Source organism: Mercenaria mercenaria, chromosome 16 (genome assembly GCF_021730395.1).
Source record: "Mercenaria mercenaria strain notata chromosome 16, MADL_Memer_1, whole genome shotgun sequence".
In the NCBI taxonomy this organism is placed as follows: domain Eukaryota; kingdom Metazoa; phylum Mollusca; class Bivalvia; order Venerida; family Veneridae; genus Mercenaria; species Mercenaria mercenaria.
This window is the reverse complement of record NC_069376.1, coordinates 27433938-27453237: the sequence shown is the minus strand read 5'-3', so window position 1 is coordinate 27453237 and position 19300 is coordinate 27433938. Positions and strand designations below refer to the sequence as shown.

General features: G+C 35.3%; 1 protein-coding gene across 1 annotated transcript; it reads left to right on the top strand.

The window, feature by feature from the left end:
• Positions 1–504: 504 nt before the first annotated feature.
• LOC123541227 (short-chain-enoyl-CoA hydratase-like) lies at positions 505–19206 on the top strand. The gene is made up of 8 exons (XM_045326643.2): positions 505–744; positions 2703–2864; positions 9117–9217; positions 10200–10344; positions 12572–12652; positions 13211–13279; positions 17908–18081; positions 19050–19206. The coding sequence occupies exons 1-8, from the start codon at positions 666–668 to the stop codon at positions 19124–19126; spliced, it is 888 nt and encodes a 295-aa protein (XP_045182578.2). The 5' UTR covers positions 505–665; the 3' UTR covers positions 19127–19206.
• The last annotated feature ends 94 nt before the right edge of the window (positions 19207–19300 follow it).

The window sequence follows — 19300 nt, the reverse complement described above, 5'->3', positions numbered from 1 at the left end:
CATAAAAATGACCTACTGATAGATTTTATATTTAACAGCCATGTAGAGCAGTACATTTAAAACCATGTAATTGAGTTAAAAAACCATGTAACAGCTGCTGTTCTAGGTCAGTGACCTAAAAACTGCCATAAGAGAATAAATGTAAAATAAGTGAAACCATCAAAACAAGCACAAAAATGCATAATTTAAAAGAAAGCTAAAGGAAGTTATCATCTCAGGATCAGACATGAGGTGAACTGAACAGCAACTACTACATGATAGCAAGAAAATTAAAGAAAGCATAACTGCAGGAAAAGCCAAGCAAATACAATTGCAAATTACACATGTTAGACAATATAACTGCTGATCTACAACATATAGCATACAAACTGCTGAAAGATAAGACAAATATTAAGTTAAATTAGGAGATTGTGGTGTTTAGCCTTAAACTAGCACACCTGATCGATTAATGTACCGTGCGTCATTTTATTAAAACATAAGTCAAGTAAAGCTTATAATCTCTAAAAAAACTTTATTTGAATAAAACCACTTTTAATTTCTTAAAAGTAGAAATAGTCTATACTTTAATATAATATCTGTTTTTAACATTTTGTCTACGTTTTTATATTTCTTCTTTTTTAAAAGAAGATTATGCCATCTCCGCTACCTGGTTAAAGAGTACGAAGATGAGCCGAAAACTCGCTGTGCTTAAATCTGTTTTTGGAGCTATCAGGAACATGACAACTTCCAGTAACGGTGGATACAGTAAGAGAATAATCTCATGAAAGTTTTTGCCACTCAAGCATCCCTGATTTGTTCTCATATTGTCGTAAACAGGACTTTGTAGGTTGTCCTATCGAAAGTGAAAGTAGAAATATTCAAAGCTAGGGTCTATTCGTTGATCACATTAAACTTTAATGTGATCAACGAATATTTACTAAATATGTGCTTGAATCGATTTTCCTAGCTCCTTGTAGAAGGCCGGGTCTAATGTCTTACCTGAGGTAATGGAATTCAGACGAAATGGAAACGGTTATCCAGATTCAGCTCATGCAAAATTGCGGGAAAAGTAAACGGTTATGAGACTTTTCTTCCTACAGTTATTTTCGTCTGGCCACATGCTTTAAAAATATGTGTTTTAGGTCAGTCATTTGCAGATAAAACGGTACAGGTCGCGCAAGGTGTGCATTTTGGGCCATTTTTGCCTCAAAATTTAGTGTCCTGAAACCTACGTTTTACTCGTTTTTATCACAGAAGCAACAGAATCAGCAGGCTGAAAATGTCACATAATGAAGTGCTAAGTCTATGCAATACATTCGCTTAACACTTGCCTTGAATTTATCAAAATTGGATTTTTCATGATTTTTTTCGCACTGGTATCAGCGCAGATTTGTGGAATTTTCAAATTTACTGCCCCTTGCCCCCTAACCCAGCAATGCCAGTCATGTGAGTAGCAGGAAAAATGCTGTAACCAGCTTTTGAACAAACAAGAACACATAGCACATAAATATCTCAGAAGCTGAACTTTTAATCAAGATATAAAATTCATACAGTATGTACTTTTGAAGACTATAATTACATGTATTTATTTGTAACTTGTTCAGATTAGGATAGTGCAATTTTATCTTTTGGATCATTCTACATTTTAAAATGTGAATTATATATATCAGCGGGTAAGCAGCCATTAAAATTTTTTGTCTGAAGCAGTTGATCACATGCGCGAGAATGATATTCTAGCTCTGTTGCCTGCAGAGAAATGGCATATATGTAGTTATAGTAGGTTTATAGGCCACTTCCAACAGCCTGCTGTTGGGTTAACCCTTTAGCGACATGGTTGAGTGTCCGCCTTCAGATCACGCGGTCTGGTGTTCAAGTTGGGACCTTGGTATTTTCTCTCTCAGGGTTTACTTTAATGGTGTCAGAAGTGTTTGACGGACTCATGCGGTGGGCATGGAATGTCATTCTGGAGAGCTGGAAAGCTCTGAAAAGTAAAGGGGGAGAAGTGTAGTGGTAGTAGCTTTATAGGCCACTTTCAACAGCCTTGCTGTTGGGTTAACCCTTTAGCGATGTGGTTGAGTGTCCCACTTCAGGTCACGAGGTCCGGGGTTTGAGCCCCAGTTGGGACCTTATTATTTTCTCTCCCAGAGTTTACTTTAATATGTCATAAGATTAGATAATCTTTATTTAACGTTGACTTTTACAAACAGTTTGACACCAGCTAATACAAACTATTTTCCGACAAAACAAGACTATCGTTTTACATACAAACAAACAATCTATATCGGGTAAGAAGCAAAATTATAAGCATATGATTCTAGTTAAAAGCATTAACATTACGAGTGAAAGGATTTTACCCTGTTATTGGCCCAGTAATTGGCATTAATTGAAGTTTAAGTTTTGTTTTTCATTTGGAATTGTAATATACATATTTTTGTGGATTTCGAGAACATAGTTACATGAGAAATACTACCAAGTTGCACAGTAGATCTAGCAGTAAAATATACATTCGATGAGCAGTTTGATTTTTACAAATCAACTTCAGTAATAATCTTTATATAAAATTTCAAAGTGTTATTCTAATTTTTTCAATTTAAACATGGAAGGGACCTGTGTATGTTACCAATCTGTAACTTAGTATTGCATTCATACATATTTAGTGAATGTAATAATTCAGATATGAAAGTATGAGCTGATTTCAGAATGTTAGTTTGATTATATTTCAGATAACATCCTCACAGATAAATATGGTGGCATTATGACAATTGCCATAAACCGTCCAGAGAAGAGAAATGCTGTGAATCCAGAGACAGCGAAAGAATTATTTCAAGCGTTTACTGATTTTGAAGAAGATAAAGAGGCACTGGTTGCTGTTCTACATGGAAAAGGTGAATTCTATAATTATTAAACCTGTGCACATAGATAAATTTTTGAACCAGTGTTTTTTCAACAGTTTTTTGGACAGAATACAAATACAAATATCTTTCTTTCATTCATGTCAAGGTATTGACAACATGAACATCTGCCCATTACCCTCTCCAAATAGTAATGTTTCTTCGTTTAATCAGGGACTGCGTTTTAGGCGAAGTTGAGCGAAAACTTCGCTTTAAAATATTTCACTTCGCCCTTCCCGCCCAGAAAAGCGAAGTTCAAGTCGCCCTAAAATTGGATGAAAGGAAAACATAATCGGCAATAAAGTGCGCCGATATTATACATCTCGGTTATGTAAAGTCTGTAAACACAATACGCAATACACAGGATGTCACCGGGAGGCACGCGCGGCGAAACGTGTCCATGACAACAAAAGATGATCACTCGGTTTCAGATTGACGCCGCATGATAAGCTGCTAATTGTTTGCATTTAATGTGATTGCAGTAAACGATAATTAAAGAATGAAAGAGTAATAATTAAAGCTGACCGACATCGGAGATCAGAGAGCCCGAAAACTTCGTAAAACGGCGATAATTAACTTCCGAATTACAAACCTAATTACGTGTCAGTCGGCGCGTGGAGTGATTGACATCTGTCAGTAGCTAATTAACATACGACGCTCCGCCTACTGTCATACTTAGTTTGTGGCAGCGAACAATTGAAATTCACCGAGATTTTGATTCACAATGCAGAACTTCGAACTCGAGACGCATTTCGCGGATCGAGCCGACGCACGGGACACTTTTTTTGTGCGGGTCAACTACGAGTTTTTCTTGATTTTCGCAGGTCAAAACACGGAACCTCGGGTCAACCGAACGCCCTTAGTACTTGTCTTATCCAGTTATTCTTGTTTTCAGATAAAAATCGTTTCGAAATTTTTATTGCCATCACACATCACAGTGTAGACTACCCGTTACTCCCGACGTTTATTTTTCAATTGGGATCTGCTTACTATTCATTTTAATCTGCATTTCTCTTTCATTAAAAACATATATAAGTTAAATATATGGCCCTTGACAAACTTTTAAATTTGTTGTTTGATAAAAATAGCAGACAACTCTTTTAGTTAATTCTGAAATGTGTTAAAGGGAGGTAATACATTTAACCAATTTTTAGATTTTTTATGTCAAAATATGTAGTTTTAAAAAATATTGCCCCTGATTTTTAAGTATTTTATCTACTGATCAATACAAATAACATTTCATTGTAAGATTGAGAGTTTTTTAAACTCTGTAGTTTGTCAAATTGAAGGAACATAAAAAAAATTTAAACTCAAAATGCTCACATACCTGAAAAAGCTGCTCTAGGAAGGAAAAAATTTAATCCAAGAAATATTAAGTACTGATTACATGAGGAAAGATTTGTTGTGTCAAGTTGTTAAATATTTTGCAGTAAAACAGTACAAATATGTACTGTATTGTTGAAACATTGCACCATTTTTATTTAAGTCATAGCAAGATAATACTACAAATGGAACTGAATAAACATTATTATTGTTATTTAATGCATGTAAGCAATGTCCTGTCTCACGTTTGCCGAACTTCTCCCAAAATTTCAAAACTTCTCCCTGTTTCCCAAGGAGGGAGAAGTCACTTCTCCCTAAATTTCCAGGCTAAGGTAGTCCCTGTTTAATGATGTTCAGCTCAGTAATACTGTTAATGGAAAATCTGATTCTTTCCAGTGTAGATAGTGGTAACAAAGTTACAAATGTAGCCAGCTCTTTAGGCGCTGTGTGTTGACTATATTGTACAACTTATGCCTTATAATGTGTATCTAGACACAAAAGACAACGGTATTTGCTTTATTAAGGGATGTTTAGGAATCTGCATCTGGGGAAAAATCAGTACTGTTGTCTTCTGAGAATTTGTGGTTGGGACCATGGTGAGGCTCAAACCCACAACCTCAAGGTTGAGTAGCTGGCACCCTAACCACTAGACCACAGTTCCTCTGCATGAGGAAGAATTGACCTCATGACCGATATTGCAGAAAATCGATATCAGGGGAGACAACAGCTATTTGGTATTGGTAACATATATTGGTAACAGGTGACCGGTATTGCGATGTCGATATCTACTGCCTCCGGGTATTGTCACCTGGATGTTTATTTCAATATCAAGTGTAATAAAAGAGAAGGTTTTTCATAAGATAATTAAACAAGCTTGAATTATCACTGGAGTTACAATTATGGAAAAGGGATTTTTCATTAGAAATAAAAGAAGTCATTTTTATCAAATGAATGTTTAATATGTAATTTTCTGAACCATAGCATTTTTAACATGTTATTTTATAATAATTAAATTAATTTTTATATCAAGAGACCATATCTATCAGCAATAAAAACCATATTTTCATATAAAATTATTTTCATACATATTCTTATATAAGAAGAATGTATATTTTAACATGTTTTCGAAAAACAATGTAACAAATCGGCTGAACATTGCTATCTGTAAACCATTTAGATTCAAGTTAAAGGCAAATATCGATGAAGTCTTTTATTTATTTTTTTCATTTTCAACCAAATCTGAAATGTAAATGACCCTTAATCTCTAGAAAAAAGGAGGTTCGTACCCAAAGACACATCCTTTTATATTTATATAGCACTAGCATTGATATTTTTACGGCGTCTCCCATCTGTAAAATATGCTGTCGTTGAAAAATAAAGTGATACTGATAAGTTATTTTGTTGTTTTTTTTTTAAACAGCTGTTTACAATTTATAATTACACAGGTGTAGGTTTTGAATTATTTTAATCTGAAATGGTTGAACATCACACGTATATCAATTCAATAATTCTTAACATATAGACAAAATAGGAAGTTTAATGAATCGAAAATTATGGTATGTTTGTAAAATTTTAAAAAAAAAAAAAGATAGTGGCAATCAGCGTGGTACAGGTATTTTGCCATATTCAGGCAGACATTATTCATTTTGATATAACTCCACCAATATATGAAAACTGTTTGCAAAATAAAAAATATGCAAAAGATTAAAATCGCATGATAATTTTACCTTGTAATTACAAAACAAATACCCGTATTAAATTCAAAACGCAATTATAGCCTTATCAGTATTATAAACGTCTGTGTTGTTTTAACGTTCCTTATTTAGAGGTAATTGGCAAGTTTTATTACAGGTCCAATAAAAAGGATTTATGCGTGATGCATACAACATTTTATTACTTCTATATAGAAATTTGTTTCATGTAAAATTATCTTGAATTGAACATGTACAATAAATTATGAAAGTAAGTTAATCACGACGACATTTATGATAACTGAAAAGATCATGAAACCAGGTAAAATGTTCACGAAAACAAAAATATATCATTAAGTTACTGAAATAAAATTCAATTCTGTTTTAAATGCAGATATTATTTACATTGCAAAAACATTCTTGTACACACAAAAAAATGCTCCGGACATATTTTCCAGCTTTAATTTGATCAAGGCGGACCTTGAAATTTATTTACTCAAATTTATTAAGATTTTACTTAATAATATACAAAAAATTCTGTATTTTACTTTTTTACGACAGTTTGCATTTGTGATCCAAGGGTCGATAGGAAAGCTATCTCTTTTAATGTTTAATTGACATAATTGGCATAACTGACACTTGATATTTAAATGTATATGAAATAAGGTGAGAACAACAACATAAGAAGAAATGCACATCTCTTTCTTTTTAGAACCGAAATATTAAAATGCAATATTTATCTTATATTGTTTTTGTGATATTAACACAAAATGAATTACTCGCGAAGTAAAATTACATTAAATGATTAAATCATTACTTTAACCTTTTGATCACAATACCGTATGTTCACGCGGCATACTATAATATCGTCTGCTTATGACGCTACAACAACAACTTCGCGCTGAAGTTAATTTTTCTTCGAAATTAGTGGAAATAAACCGTCTGAGAACGAATCAAATTTTTATTTCACAAAAATGAAATAAATATCATTCAAAAGATAAATTCAATGAGAGTAGGAAAGTTCTTGCACCTAAGCTTTCATATCAATGGTTTTATACAAAAAATGCTTTGAAGAAACGCATGTATGAGCTTTTTGTACATTTTATATGGAAACAAAGAAGGGAAAAAAATGACGAAATGATGGCATCAAACTTCATGCGAAGAACGAATAAAAAATTAAGATAAAATTTAATTAAAAAAAACCTTGTGATGAATCAAATGTTGAACTTTGGTAATATGTTTGCACCTAAGGTTTCTTATTTTTAGTAATTTTGTTATTAAGTAAAATGTGTACATGCCCTTCTTATTTCTATATAGAAAATCTGACCGCTATCGATTATTGGCCGGAGGAATATTCTTCGGTATGGAGTTTTTTACTGTTGCATGCATACTTGTATCTAACAGAAGGAAATCATGTCCAGGATCTTTTCTTGGTTTGATACTGAAAAAATAACAGAGGGTAATGTTACTTATTACTTTAGATGTAAGTTTTGAGAACAAGACATTATCATGTTTTTAAAATACAAGCTACAGTATAATGGGATATTACAATTCTGGAGCGGACCTGTTATGTTTGGTCAAGTCATGTCTGTCACAAAATTATGTCCAATCTTCCAAAGGCAACATTCTGTCGTTTTGGTTCAAGGCCAACACATCTCTTTATGCTATGACTAGAGGTCAGAGACCACCAATTCAAAAAAGTACAGGGTACTTACTGGGAATGAGGTAAGTGTATACCTGGGAATAAGGTAACGTCTGTGCGTTCTGATTGGTCAGTCATGTAAACAAACCCAGGAAGTGATTATTTTTTCAAAATTGATATTTTTTTATACAGTATTTTATTATACATTTTGACAAAATTTGCTACATTTTATGTGTATTGAAAAAAAGTTTTATCAAACGAATTTCTCCCGCCATGCCAACGATGTAAACAGGGGGTCATCTCATTCACACGAAAATTACTTAAATAAAGTATCACTATTCATATGTTTTTCGTCTGATATTTCGGTAGAACTAAGATAGTTCTTGAAAAATATGTAGTTAGATATACATGTTTCGATGTATGGAAGGCCGTACACGCCATAATGTTATAATGTAAGTCTATGGGAAAACAATTGGTGGTCTCTACCCTATATTAGAGCTAAAACATGACTTTCGTCGGAAGCCATCACAGGTAATGTTAATGGCCACAAATCTGTTGTAAATGATGTAGAAACATGTTTTCGTGCAAAAATAAGCGTGATATTTGAATATTTTTTTAATTTTGGCCTCTTTTTTTCGACAGATGTGCCCATTTTTATCTGAGCTTTTGGGCCCAAAAGGATCATTTTTATCTCTGTAATGTCAGAGAATGATCAAAATTAATAGACTTATTTCTATTTTTTACGGAATGAATCATATTTCAGCTTCCAAGTCAATTCCAATGCAGATAACTTAAATCTTCACGAAAAATTGCAATCAGACGACGACAGGGACTGAATATGGGCATATAAATCGACAGGGGGTGACCTCAGTAAACTGTCCATATCTTTCTTAAAACTGAACATTTCTTGCTGAAACTTTGTAAGACATTTGGTATTGGATCATGTCTGACAATATCACTGTAGAATTGGAAAATGAGATACAAAAAATTCATCTGTAGGTCAGAGACCACCAATTTAAAAAAGTACAGGGAACTTACTGGGAATGAGGTAAGTGTATACCTGGGAATAAGGTAACGTCTGTGCGTTCTGATTGGTCAGTCATGTAAACAAACCCAGGAAGTGATTATTTTTTCAAAATTGATATTTTTTCACTGCATTTGCAGTATTTTATTATACATTTTGACAAAATTTGCTACATTTTATGTGTATTGAAAAAAAGTTTTATCAAACGAATTTCTCCCGCCATGCCAACGATGTAAACAGGGGGTCATCTCATTCACACGAAAATTACTTAAATAAAGTATCACTATTCATATGTTTTTCATCTGATATTTTGGTAGAACTAAGATAGTTCTTGAAAAATATGTAGTTAGATATATATGTTTCGATGTATGGAAGACCGTACACGCCATAATGTTATAATGTAAGTCTATAGGAAAACAATTGATGGTCTCTACCCTATATGTTTCATATCAGTTCATCCTTCCATTGAAATGTGTTGTGTAAGAATTAGAAAGACATGGTCTGACTATTTAAAAATCTTTTAGGCTTCTTTATTTTAACAGAAATGATAAATTTTTATATTACAGGTGGTAATTTCTGTGCTGGTTATGACCTGACAGCTTTAGCAGGTGCAGGCGCAGATGAATCAGTGTTTCAGGAACAGCTGTCTAGCGGCCAGGCACCAATGGTAACTTCATTGACCTGTCAGCTCCTGCTTCTGTATTTAAAAAAAAAAGAAACATTACTTTTCCTTATTATTTTTTTTTTGTTTAACGTCACATTGACGCAATTAAAGGTCATATGACTTCATGGTGGAGGAAGACGCAAGGTGCCGACCATGGGCATTATTTCATCAAGGACAGATGCCATGTTCTTTAAGGACAGCCACCTTGAAGAAATGCCCAGAAAGGCACCTGGGGTCTTCCTCCATCAATATCAGTATTAACTTTACCCTTAAAAATAATGAAATTTTAATGAAACCTTCAGTAGATGATCCTATTGTTTTTGGGTCAGTAGGTCAGATGTCAAAGGCGCAGTGACCTGTAGACTGAAAATAGTTGTAATTGATGACTGATGAAGGCTTGGTTATATCATTGCCAAACTCCTTAGGAATGATGACCTGTGGTCGTCGGGAGATACTCTTACAGACTCTATGGTCAGTAGATCAAAGGTTTAGACCTCTACCCTTAGAATAGTTTGCATTAAATTGGCTGTGAAATTTCAAACGATTATTTTCTGTAGTCCATAGTTGACCTGTATTAGTTTAGGGGTTAGTAGGTCAAAAGTCAAGGTCACAGTGATGTTAAGAGTTCCCAGACATGTTGGACATCTGTCACAATGTGTAGGGTGATAACTTATGATCAGTATATGAACTCTATTGTAGGTCAGAGGTCAACTTCATATTGGCACTGATTGATGTTTAAGACAGTTTTTGATCAATACCTGAAGAAACCTTAGATCTACAGTCTTTAATCATATGGCCAACATTATTTTAGAGGGTCATTAGGTCACCATTGAATTTCAAGGTCACACGGTGCCATAGGGTGAAATTCTGTACCTGTTTTATATGCCAGTATGAGTTAATATGAGTTTTTGAATTGAGGGATCAATCAATGATAAATTGTCTTTTCACCTGCATTATAGATGCTTTGATGTTTTTGTTTTTGCAGGGTCCATCCAGGATGTGTTTCAGTAAGCCTGTTATAGCATGCATAGATGGGTACGCTGTTGCGGGTGGCCTTGAACTTGCCTTGCTCTGTGACCTTCGAGTAGTGGAGGAGTCCGCTGTACTTGGGGTCTTCTGCAGAAGGTTTGGTGTGTATTTGTGTATCAGTAACATCTGTAGGGACATACTGTGAAGACATTTAATTAAGTGGACATGAGATAATGTCCTTTTGTCTAAAATGGTTATTTCATAGGGATATAGGTTCGTGGATTGTCACTTTTGAAAATTAATTGGAAAGTGTTAATTGTGATTTAATTTAGTTGATTATTGCAACCAAATTACAAAAACTGGTCCCTCATGAATATTAATGATTTTACTGTACCAAAAGATTTTTATGCCCCCCTTTGAAGAAGGAGGGGTATATTGTTTTGCAGATGTCCGTCGGTCGGTCTGTATGTAGACCAATCCGTTTCCGGATGATAACTCAAGAACACTTGGGCCTAAGATCATGAAAGTTGATAGGAAGGTTGGTCATCACCTGCAGATGACCCCTATTTATTTTGAGATATGTATGTCAAAGGTCAAGGTCACAGTGACCCTCAACAGTAAAACAGTTTCCAGATGATAACTCAACAGCGCTTAGACCTAGGATCATGAAAGCTAATAGGGAGGTTGGTCATAACCAGCAGATGACCCCTATTGATTTTGAGGTCAGTATGTCAAAGTTCAAGGTCACAGTGACCTGGAACAGTTAAACCGTTTCCGGATGATAACTCAATATTGCTTGAGCCTAGGATTGTGAAAGTTGATAGGGAGGTTGGTCATGACCAGCAGATAGCCCTATTGATTTTGAGGTGAGTAGGTCAAAGGTCAAGGTCACAGTTGCCAGAAACAGTAAAATGGTTTTCGGGGCATAACTTAAGAACGCTTGGGCCTAGGATCAGGAAAATTGATAGGGAGATTGATCATGACCAGCAGATGACTCCTATTGAGTTTGAGTCATTTGGTCAAAGTTCAAGGTCAGATTGGCCAGGAACAGTTAAAACGGTTTCTGGACATTAACTTGAGAACGCTTGGGCCAAGGGTCATGAAAGATGATAGAGAGGTTCATCATGACCAGCAGATGACCCCTATTGATTTTAAGATCAGTAGGTTAAAGGTCAAGGTTACAGTGACCCAGAACATTTGAACCGTTTCCAGACAATAACTTGAGAATGCTTGGGCCTAGGATCATGAAACTTGATAAGGGGGTTGGTCATGACCTTCAGATGACCCCTGTAGATTTTGAGGTCTGAAGGCTAAAGGTCAAGGTCACATTGACCCAGAACAGTTAAACCCTTTCTGGACGATACCTTGAGAACGCTTGGGCCTAGGATCACTAAACATAATAGGGAGGTCGATCATGACCAGCAGATGACCCCTGCTGATTTTGAGGTCAATAGGTCAAAGGTCAATATCACATTGAACCAGAACAGTAGAACAGTTTACAGTGAGCAAATAATTTCTGTTCTCTGTGCAATTACTGAATGCATCAAGGGGGCATTTCGTGTTCGACGAGCTCTTGTTGTCATTATTTTCAAAATTTGAAAAAATGCTTTAATTTGTTAAAAATTATTAAGTAAAAAGTAAATACATTGATTCAGTTCTAGATGCCTCTGGAGAAAACTTAAGATATACACTCAGGATTTGTATTTTAAAACAAATTTGTGTGAATGTGATTATAAATGTAGCAGTGCACTGCCTTTATAGCGACTAAGTTATTAAGCAGTATGTACAATAAGTATTACATTCTTATTCAATTAAGATGTAACATGCAGAGGTAACTGAATTATCAATCAGTCAGGTGCAGTGGAGCAACAAGAAAATAATTAGATATAAAACAAGAAAAAGTAATAAGCTCTGTAGTGTGATTTTGCTCAGAGCTGTAAAACTTTAATATTTTCACTGGGTCAGAATTTCGCGAATTAGAAATTTTGAGTATGTTCACAAGGTTTAATACAATGTATGTACGAAATTGTAAAAATAGTATCATACTTTGAATTATATTTATGGTGAATATTTATGCGAGGATTAATTTTCACGAGATCTAGGGCCTCGGGAATATAGCGAAAATTAAACTCTGGTGAAAATTGCTGCTTTTACAGTATCTATGACTTGTGAGAATGTATTGTCATATAAACACACTTTGGTTTATTTGTAGTAGTTAAAGCATTAAAATTTTAGTTTACTTCATATGGAATATTCATTTCCAGTTAATTTTATATCGAGCAAGTGAAAAAACTATTTATGTGAAATGCATACCTGTACCTAGTAAAGTGATTGTCATTTCTACAGATATGCCTTTTCAGAATAAACATGTTATCCCTTCTGTTATAGGTGTACCATTGTTAGATGGTGGCACAGTAAGGCTTCAGAAATTGATAGGTCTTTCTAGAGCAATGGATCTTATTCTAACAGGTATTACAAAGTTACTTTTGGTAACTGGAAGTTAAACTTAATGTTATATAATGTTAATAAACACATGTTTACATAACGGACCAAGGATCTAGATTCTTTATCTGGGCATGTGAGAAAAAAACTTGTCTTTCGACAACTTTTACTACATGATCACATTTAAATGCTTAATTTATTGTATTTCTTGATTTGTTTTGGGTTTGATGTCACACCGACAGTTATTGGTCATTCGGTGACCTTCCTGCTTTTAATGGCAGAGGAAGAACCTAGGTACCATTCCATACATTATATCGTGCATACTAGGGGAAAACCATTGACCTTATATAAGCTAGCTGGATGGCCTTCTCGTGTGATAATTTACGCTCCAAGTGAAGTTTCGAACCAACAGCAGTGAAGGGTGAGCAATTTGAAGTCATTGACCTGAACCACTAGACTATTAAAACAATGCATGCTCTGCTAAATGACATAAGAAATTGAAGTATTTTATGTTGATTTATTGACAATAGAAATCTAGCGGAATGAGATAAAGAACTTGGATTTATTTATGGTATATGTTTTCAGGTAGAAGTGTGTCTGGACAAGAAGCTGCGGATATTGGTCTTGCCAACAAAATAACTGCTACTGGCTCAGGTTGATTGTTTGTTTCTTTTGAACATGTTCTCTTTTTTTTTAGCTTGCCTGTCATGTAGTGACAAGGTGAGCTTTCATGATTGCCAGTCGTCCGTCTGTTGTCCATCCGTCTGTCCTTCACAATTTCTTGTGAACACGATAGAGACCACATTTTGCAACTGATTTTAATCAAACTTGCACACAACTTTTATTGGCATAATATCTCAGTTCCTTTCGAAAACTCATTATGAATTCCAGAGTTACGGTCCCTTAAAGGGCCAAAATTTGCTATTTTGGCTTGTGAACACGATAGAGACCACATTTTGCAACTGATTTTAATCAAACTTGCACACAACTTGTACTGGCATAATATCTCGGTTCCTTTCGAAAACTGGCCAATCCCATTATGGGTTCAAGTTTAATGCCCCTTAAAAGGCCAAAATTTGCTATGTTGGCTTTTGTGGCCAAATAGAGACATCATTTCTGGTTTGATTTGATACAAACTTGAAAAATATGTTTAACACCGATAGATCTTGGATTCCATAATGAATCTGTCAGATCCAATCCTAGGTTCCAGAGTTACGGCCCCTGATTGACCTCTGAAAGAGCCAAAATTTAATTTATACCTTGTGAACACCAAGGATCTAGATTCTGCTAAATGACATAAGAAACTGAAGTGACATTTTACATTTGATTGTAACCACACTTACACACAAATTAAGTCACAATAAGATCTCAGTTCCTGTTGAAAACCAGCTAGATATCATCACAGGTTCTAGAGTTACTGGCCCTGAAAGGGGCAAACTTTTCTATTTTGGCCTTTCAGCCTAATAGAGGTTTTATTTATGCTTTGATTTGATACAAACTTGCATAGAATGTTTATCTAGATGATCTCTAGGCCAAGTTGGAAACTGGGTCTTGTGAGGTCATATACTAGGTCTCCAGGTAGGTCAGATCAAAGGAAAAGCTTGTTAATACCCTAAAGGCCACATTTATGACCCTATCTTCATGAAACTTGGTCAGAATGTTAACCTTGATGATTTCTAGGCCAAGTTGAAAACTGGGTCATGTGGGGTCACAAACTAGGTCACCAGGTCAAATCAGAGGTAAAGCTTATTAACACTCTTGAGGCCACATTTATGATCCTATCTTCTTGAAACTTGGTCAGAATGTTTATCTTGATGATCCTAGGTTAAGTTCGAAACCCAGTCATGTGGGGTCAAAAACAAGGTCACCGCTCAAATCAAAGGAAAAGCATGTGATCACTCTGAAGGCCATATGACCCCAGTCTTCATGAAACTTGGTAAGAACGTTTTCTTGATGATTCCTAAACCAAGTTCAAAAATTGGGTCATGTGGGGTCAAAAACTAGGTCACCACTCAAATCAAAGGAAAAGCTTGTTAACTCTGTAGAGGCCACATTTATGACCCTATCTTCATCGAACTTGGTCAAAATGTTTATCTTGATGATTCCAAGGCCAAGATTAACAGGTGAGCAATATAGGGTCATCATGACCCTCTCGTTGAGTGTTTAAAATAAAAGCAAAGCCTCAAATACAACCATTAGGCATGTGTATAACAAAGATGTTGGAAAACAGAAATATATGGTAGACATCTAGCCCAAGCTCAACCCTAATCCTTGGTTTTAAGTTCTATATGAACATGGAGTCTCTATTATTTTTTTTCAGAAGATCTTAAACTGGACTGTTAAATTAGAATCTATTCTGTGTTAAGTTATAGGTGCTGGCCACAGTCATTCCTTTATCCTGTTAGGTCTGTTGAAACTGTTTTGTTGTTCTGAAAAGGTAAAGTATTTTTAGCTCGACATGATAGAGATTGCCAGAGCTATTGCGATGTCCCCATTTTGTGTGTTTGATATTGTCCCTAAGTATCACATCACCCGCACACAAACTTAACTCCACTACACCCTACCCACAATGTAATGTTTCTTAGGTTTCTTGTGTTTCTTGATATTGTCTCTCAGTATCCCATCACTGCAACCTCAATTTGTTTTTTGTTCATTTATGTCAGAGGTCAAGATCACATTGACCCTGAGACAATGATCAATCTTCTCGGGATGATCGCCTATGGTCAATTAAAAATGACTTATCATCTTAGGGGTCAGTAACTCAAAAGTTAAGGTCACAGTGACCTTGAGAACTTTAAAAGTTTTCACGCAATAACTTGAGATTGCTTGGGCATACTGTGGTCAAACTTCATAGTAGTTGGTAAATGGCCATAATATTTTGCGGGAGATAGGTTAAGCTTACAGTGAGTTTAAAACTACAAACAGTTTCTGGTTATAGTCTGGATAATGCTAGGACATATGTCTGCCAAACTTCAAAGACAGATACTCTGTGGTCAGTATATAGATGTCCACCTATTGTTTTGGGAGTCAGTAGGTCAAAGGTCAAGGTTACAATGAATTTTAGACACAAATAATTTTGATCAGTTTATAGAGAATACTCCGGTTTTTGGTCATCAAATATCATAGCATGATTGTCAAAAGTCAGTACAGTAGATAACCCATATTGCTCCAGAGGTGCAAAGAATGAGTGAAATTAATGAGCTGAGTCTCACAGTTGTGAGACTCAGCTCATTAATTTCACTCAGGAACTTTACAATAACACTGAACAGGGTCAACAAACAGATGTTATTGTCATGGACTTCTCCAAGGCGTTTGACAAGGTCGATCACATTAGACTAATTTATAAACTACAAAGCCTTGGTGTCAACCCACAAATTACCAAATGGGTCAAATCTTTCCTGTCCAACCGCTCCCAGAAAGTCGCTGTTGATGGTCATTTTTCCAGTGAACTTCCTGTACTGTCTGGAGTTCCCCAGGGGTCTGTTCTTGGGCCATGTCTCTTCCTGGTATATATCAATGACTTACCAGATTCCGTCAAATGTAACGCAAGAATGTTTGCAGATGACACCATAATATACCTTACCATCAACTCCATTTCAGATAGTATATCTCTGCAACAAGACCTCATTAGCTTAGAAACCTGGGAGAAGACATGGTCCATGGAGTTCAACCCGGACAAATGTGAAGTCCTTAGAATTTTTAGAAAGAAAAATCCTGTAGTCTACCCCTACAAACTTCACAACATAGAGTTAAAAACTTGTGAGGCAGCTAAATACTTAGGCATAACCATTTCCAAAGATCTAAACTGGTCCAAACACATTGACAATATCACTTCCAAAGCAACTTTCACTCTTCGCTTCATACAACGAAATGTCAAAACTGATAATAAAAAGGTCAAAATTGCTGCCTATAACACCTATGTCCGCCCTCAACTTGAGTACTGTTCAAGCGTCTGGCATCCTTGGCAAAAAACCCTCACTAGCAAAGTCGAAAATGTCCAAAGGTCAGCTGCTAGGTACGTCATGTATGACTACAGTTACACCAGTAGTGTTACACAAATGCTGAAAACCTTAGAATGGAATACACTCCAATATAGAAGGTTACACAATTCATTAGTAATGTTTTATAAAATAAGGACCCAGACAGTTGCAGTCGACCAATCTCATCTTATTCCAACTAGAAACCTAAATTACTTAATCCCCATGTCTCACACTCAGTACTTTTCTAACTCCTACTTCCCTAGGACCATCCGACTCTGGAACTCCCTACCAACTTATGTTAAATCTAGCCCCAGTCTCAGTATCTTTAGAGAGAGGCTGGCGGTGGTCAGTATGTAATTCTGTTGCCTCTGTCCCATTTTAACTGTAGCATACTGTCTTTTTTAGCTTTTATTCTTTTAACATTGTAACATATCAGTTCTTTAACAACTGTTTCTCTGACAGCGCCGCCCAGTGATAGTCGGAAATCGACGGTTGGGTGAAAGATGTAGATGTAGATGTAGATGTAGGTCGAAAGGTTAAAAGTCAAGGTCGCAGTATACTTGAGATTGAAAGTTTCACCTTGTGGAGGGGTCATATGTGTTGTACAAATTAAGGTCAAGTTTTAATGAAGAAAAACCTTAATAAATGGACAAAACTTAGATGATTGTAAAGCAGAAGTGTTTTATGAAACAAAAAGATTTTTGTAGGAAGCATTTATGAAAAACTCAGTTATAGCCACAATGTGTAACGGTCAGATGTTGAAAGTTTGGTCTTGTGGCATTGCTGCATTAGGACTTGTGTACTTGCAGTATTTTACAGTAAATTAGTGTTCATGCAGCAGTCAAATTCATACTGAATCGGAAGGCAGTGTATCCAGAGTTATTCATCCTTCACTGTGGAGAAGTTGTCAGTTGCTTGTGGAGAAAATGGTACTGGTACAGAATACAGGAATGCTGGTTAGGTTAACTGACCCCATTACATAGCTGAAATGCTGTTGAAAGATGGTGTTAAACCAAAATAATACATATTCATAGTGAATTTGATTGCATACATTCCTTTCACCACTTTGCAAAAAAACAAACGTTGGGTCTTTGTGACCAAAATTGATAAAGATCAGTGCACACCCATAATATTTGTTTACCCTCACATCAATACTGTTATCAGAGTCAGCATTTGTATTCAACAGATAAGAGAACCGTATGGATCCAGACCAGACTGAATGTGCAGGTTTGTCTGAATCCATACTGGTCGCAAAGCACTGTCGTTCGTTTTCCCACAGCGTCGCTCATTTGTTGTTTGCAGGCCTAGCAGAGTCGATACAGTTAGCACATACATTGTTGAAGTTTCCACAGAAGTGTATGAATACAGATAGACAGTCAGCATACTATGCAGCATACAGTGCAACCTCGCAACAAGATGCCCTTAGATATGAATATGAAAACGGTGTAAAAGTGCTAGTGGAGGAATCTATACCAGGTACCGTGCAAATTTTATAATAGAGCAAAGGCTGCTGTAAATGAGTTTAAGAAAGATTGTAAATTGAATAATATGCTGTAAAATCATTTAATTTCGTGGGCATAAAATTTCGTGGTTTTGGTCAAAACGGCCATTTCGTGGGGATATGAATTCGTGGAGTTCAACTTTTGAACATAAAATGAATGGGAATTTTACTTGTTCGTTGGGATTAAATTTCGTGGATTGACTCAACCACGAAATCCATGAAAATTAGTCCCCCACGAATATTAATGATTTCACAGTAGTGTCTTGTCTGATAACCCAGGGTAAAAGTAAGAGGTATGTCACATGAGAAAATAATATTACTGTTTGATCCAGCTAATCTAGAATAGAGTTTTCCATGATTTGTGGCTTTATTTTGAAAGACACAGATGATATAAACAATCCTTCATTCTAAAGGTATCTAGGGATGGTTGCATGATCTTTCTGGATTTTCAATGTTTCTTATATCATCAAATTATTAGCCAAAAATGTATTTGTCCTATTGTAAAAACCAGGTAAAATCACAATTTTGAACTCTTTATTTTAATTTTTTTTTCAGAAATTTTACAAAAGTTGTCATGGAAAGATTACATTTATGCTAACTAAGATATTCTTAAAGTGTTATAATTGTCCACTCACAAATAAAGTCACAAATTGAATTTTTAAAATTAGCTGATGTCAAAAATGACCTAAATTTTCAATGGAAAACACTCCATCAAAACCGCTTTCTGGCAGTTATTTAGAAGGTTCCTAATGTCAACCTCAGACTTCTTTAGAATGATGTACAAAGTCAGTGGTGTTGATTACATTAAGGAGAACTTGGTAGAAAACCTTACCTGAGTATGTGGATCAGACAGTATAGTTGTGAATGATTCCATAAACAAGACATTTAATCAAAATTGCTAAGTCCATACATCGTTTCCAGTAATAGCTGTTGTCTTTTCCAGGTGCTCAGAAATTTACTAAAGGGATAGGAAAGCACGGATCATTCAATCTGAACAAACCATCTAAACCGAAACTGTAATTTATACATGTACATAATCAAATGCTGCTTGTTTGTTACTGTGTGAAATTTTTATTATCTTAATAAAATTGTAAAATTTATGGCATTTGTTTTTGTTCTTGTTATAATTTTGACATTTTGGTTGTATTTATAAGCCGCACACCACAGTTAAATTTAAAGGCATGTCTTTTTGTC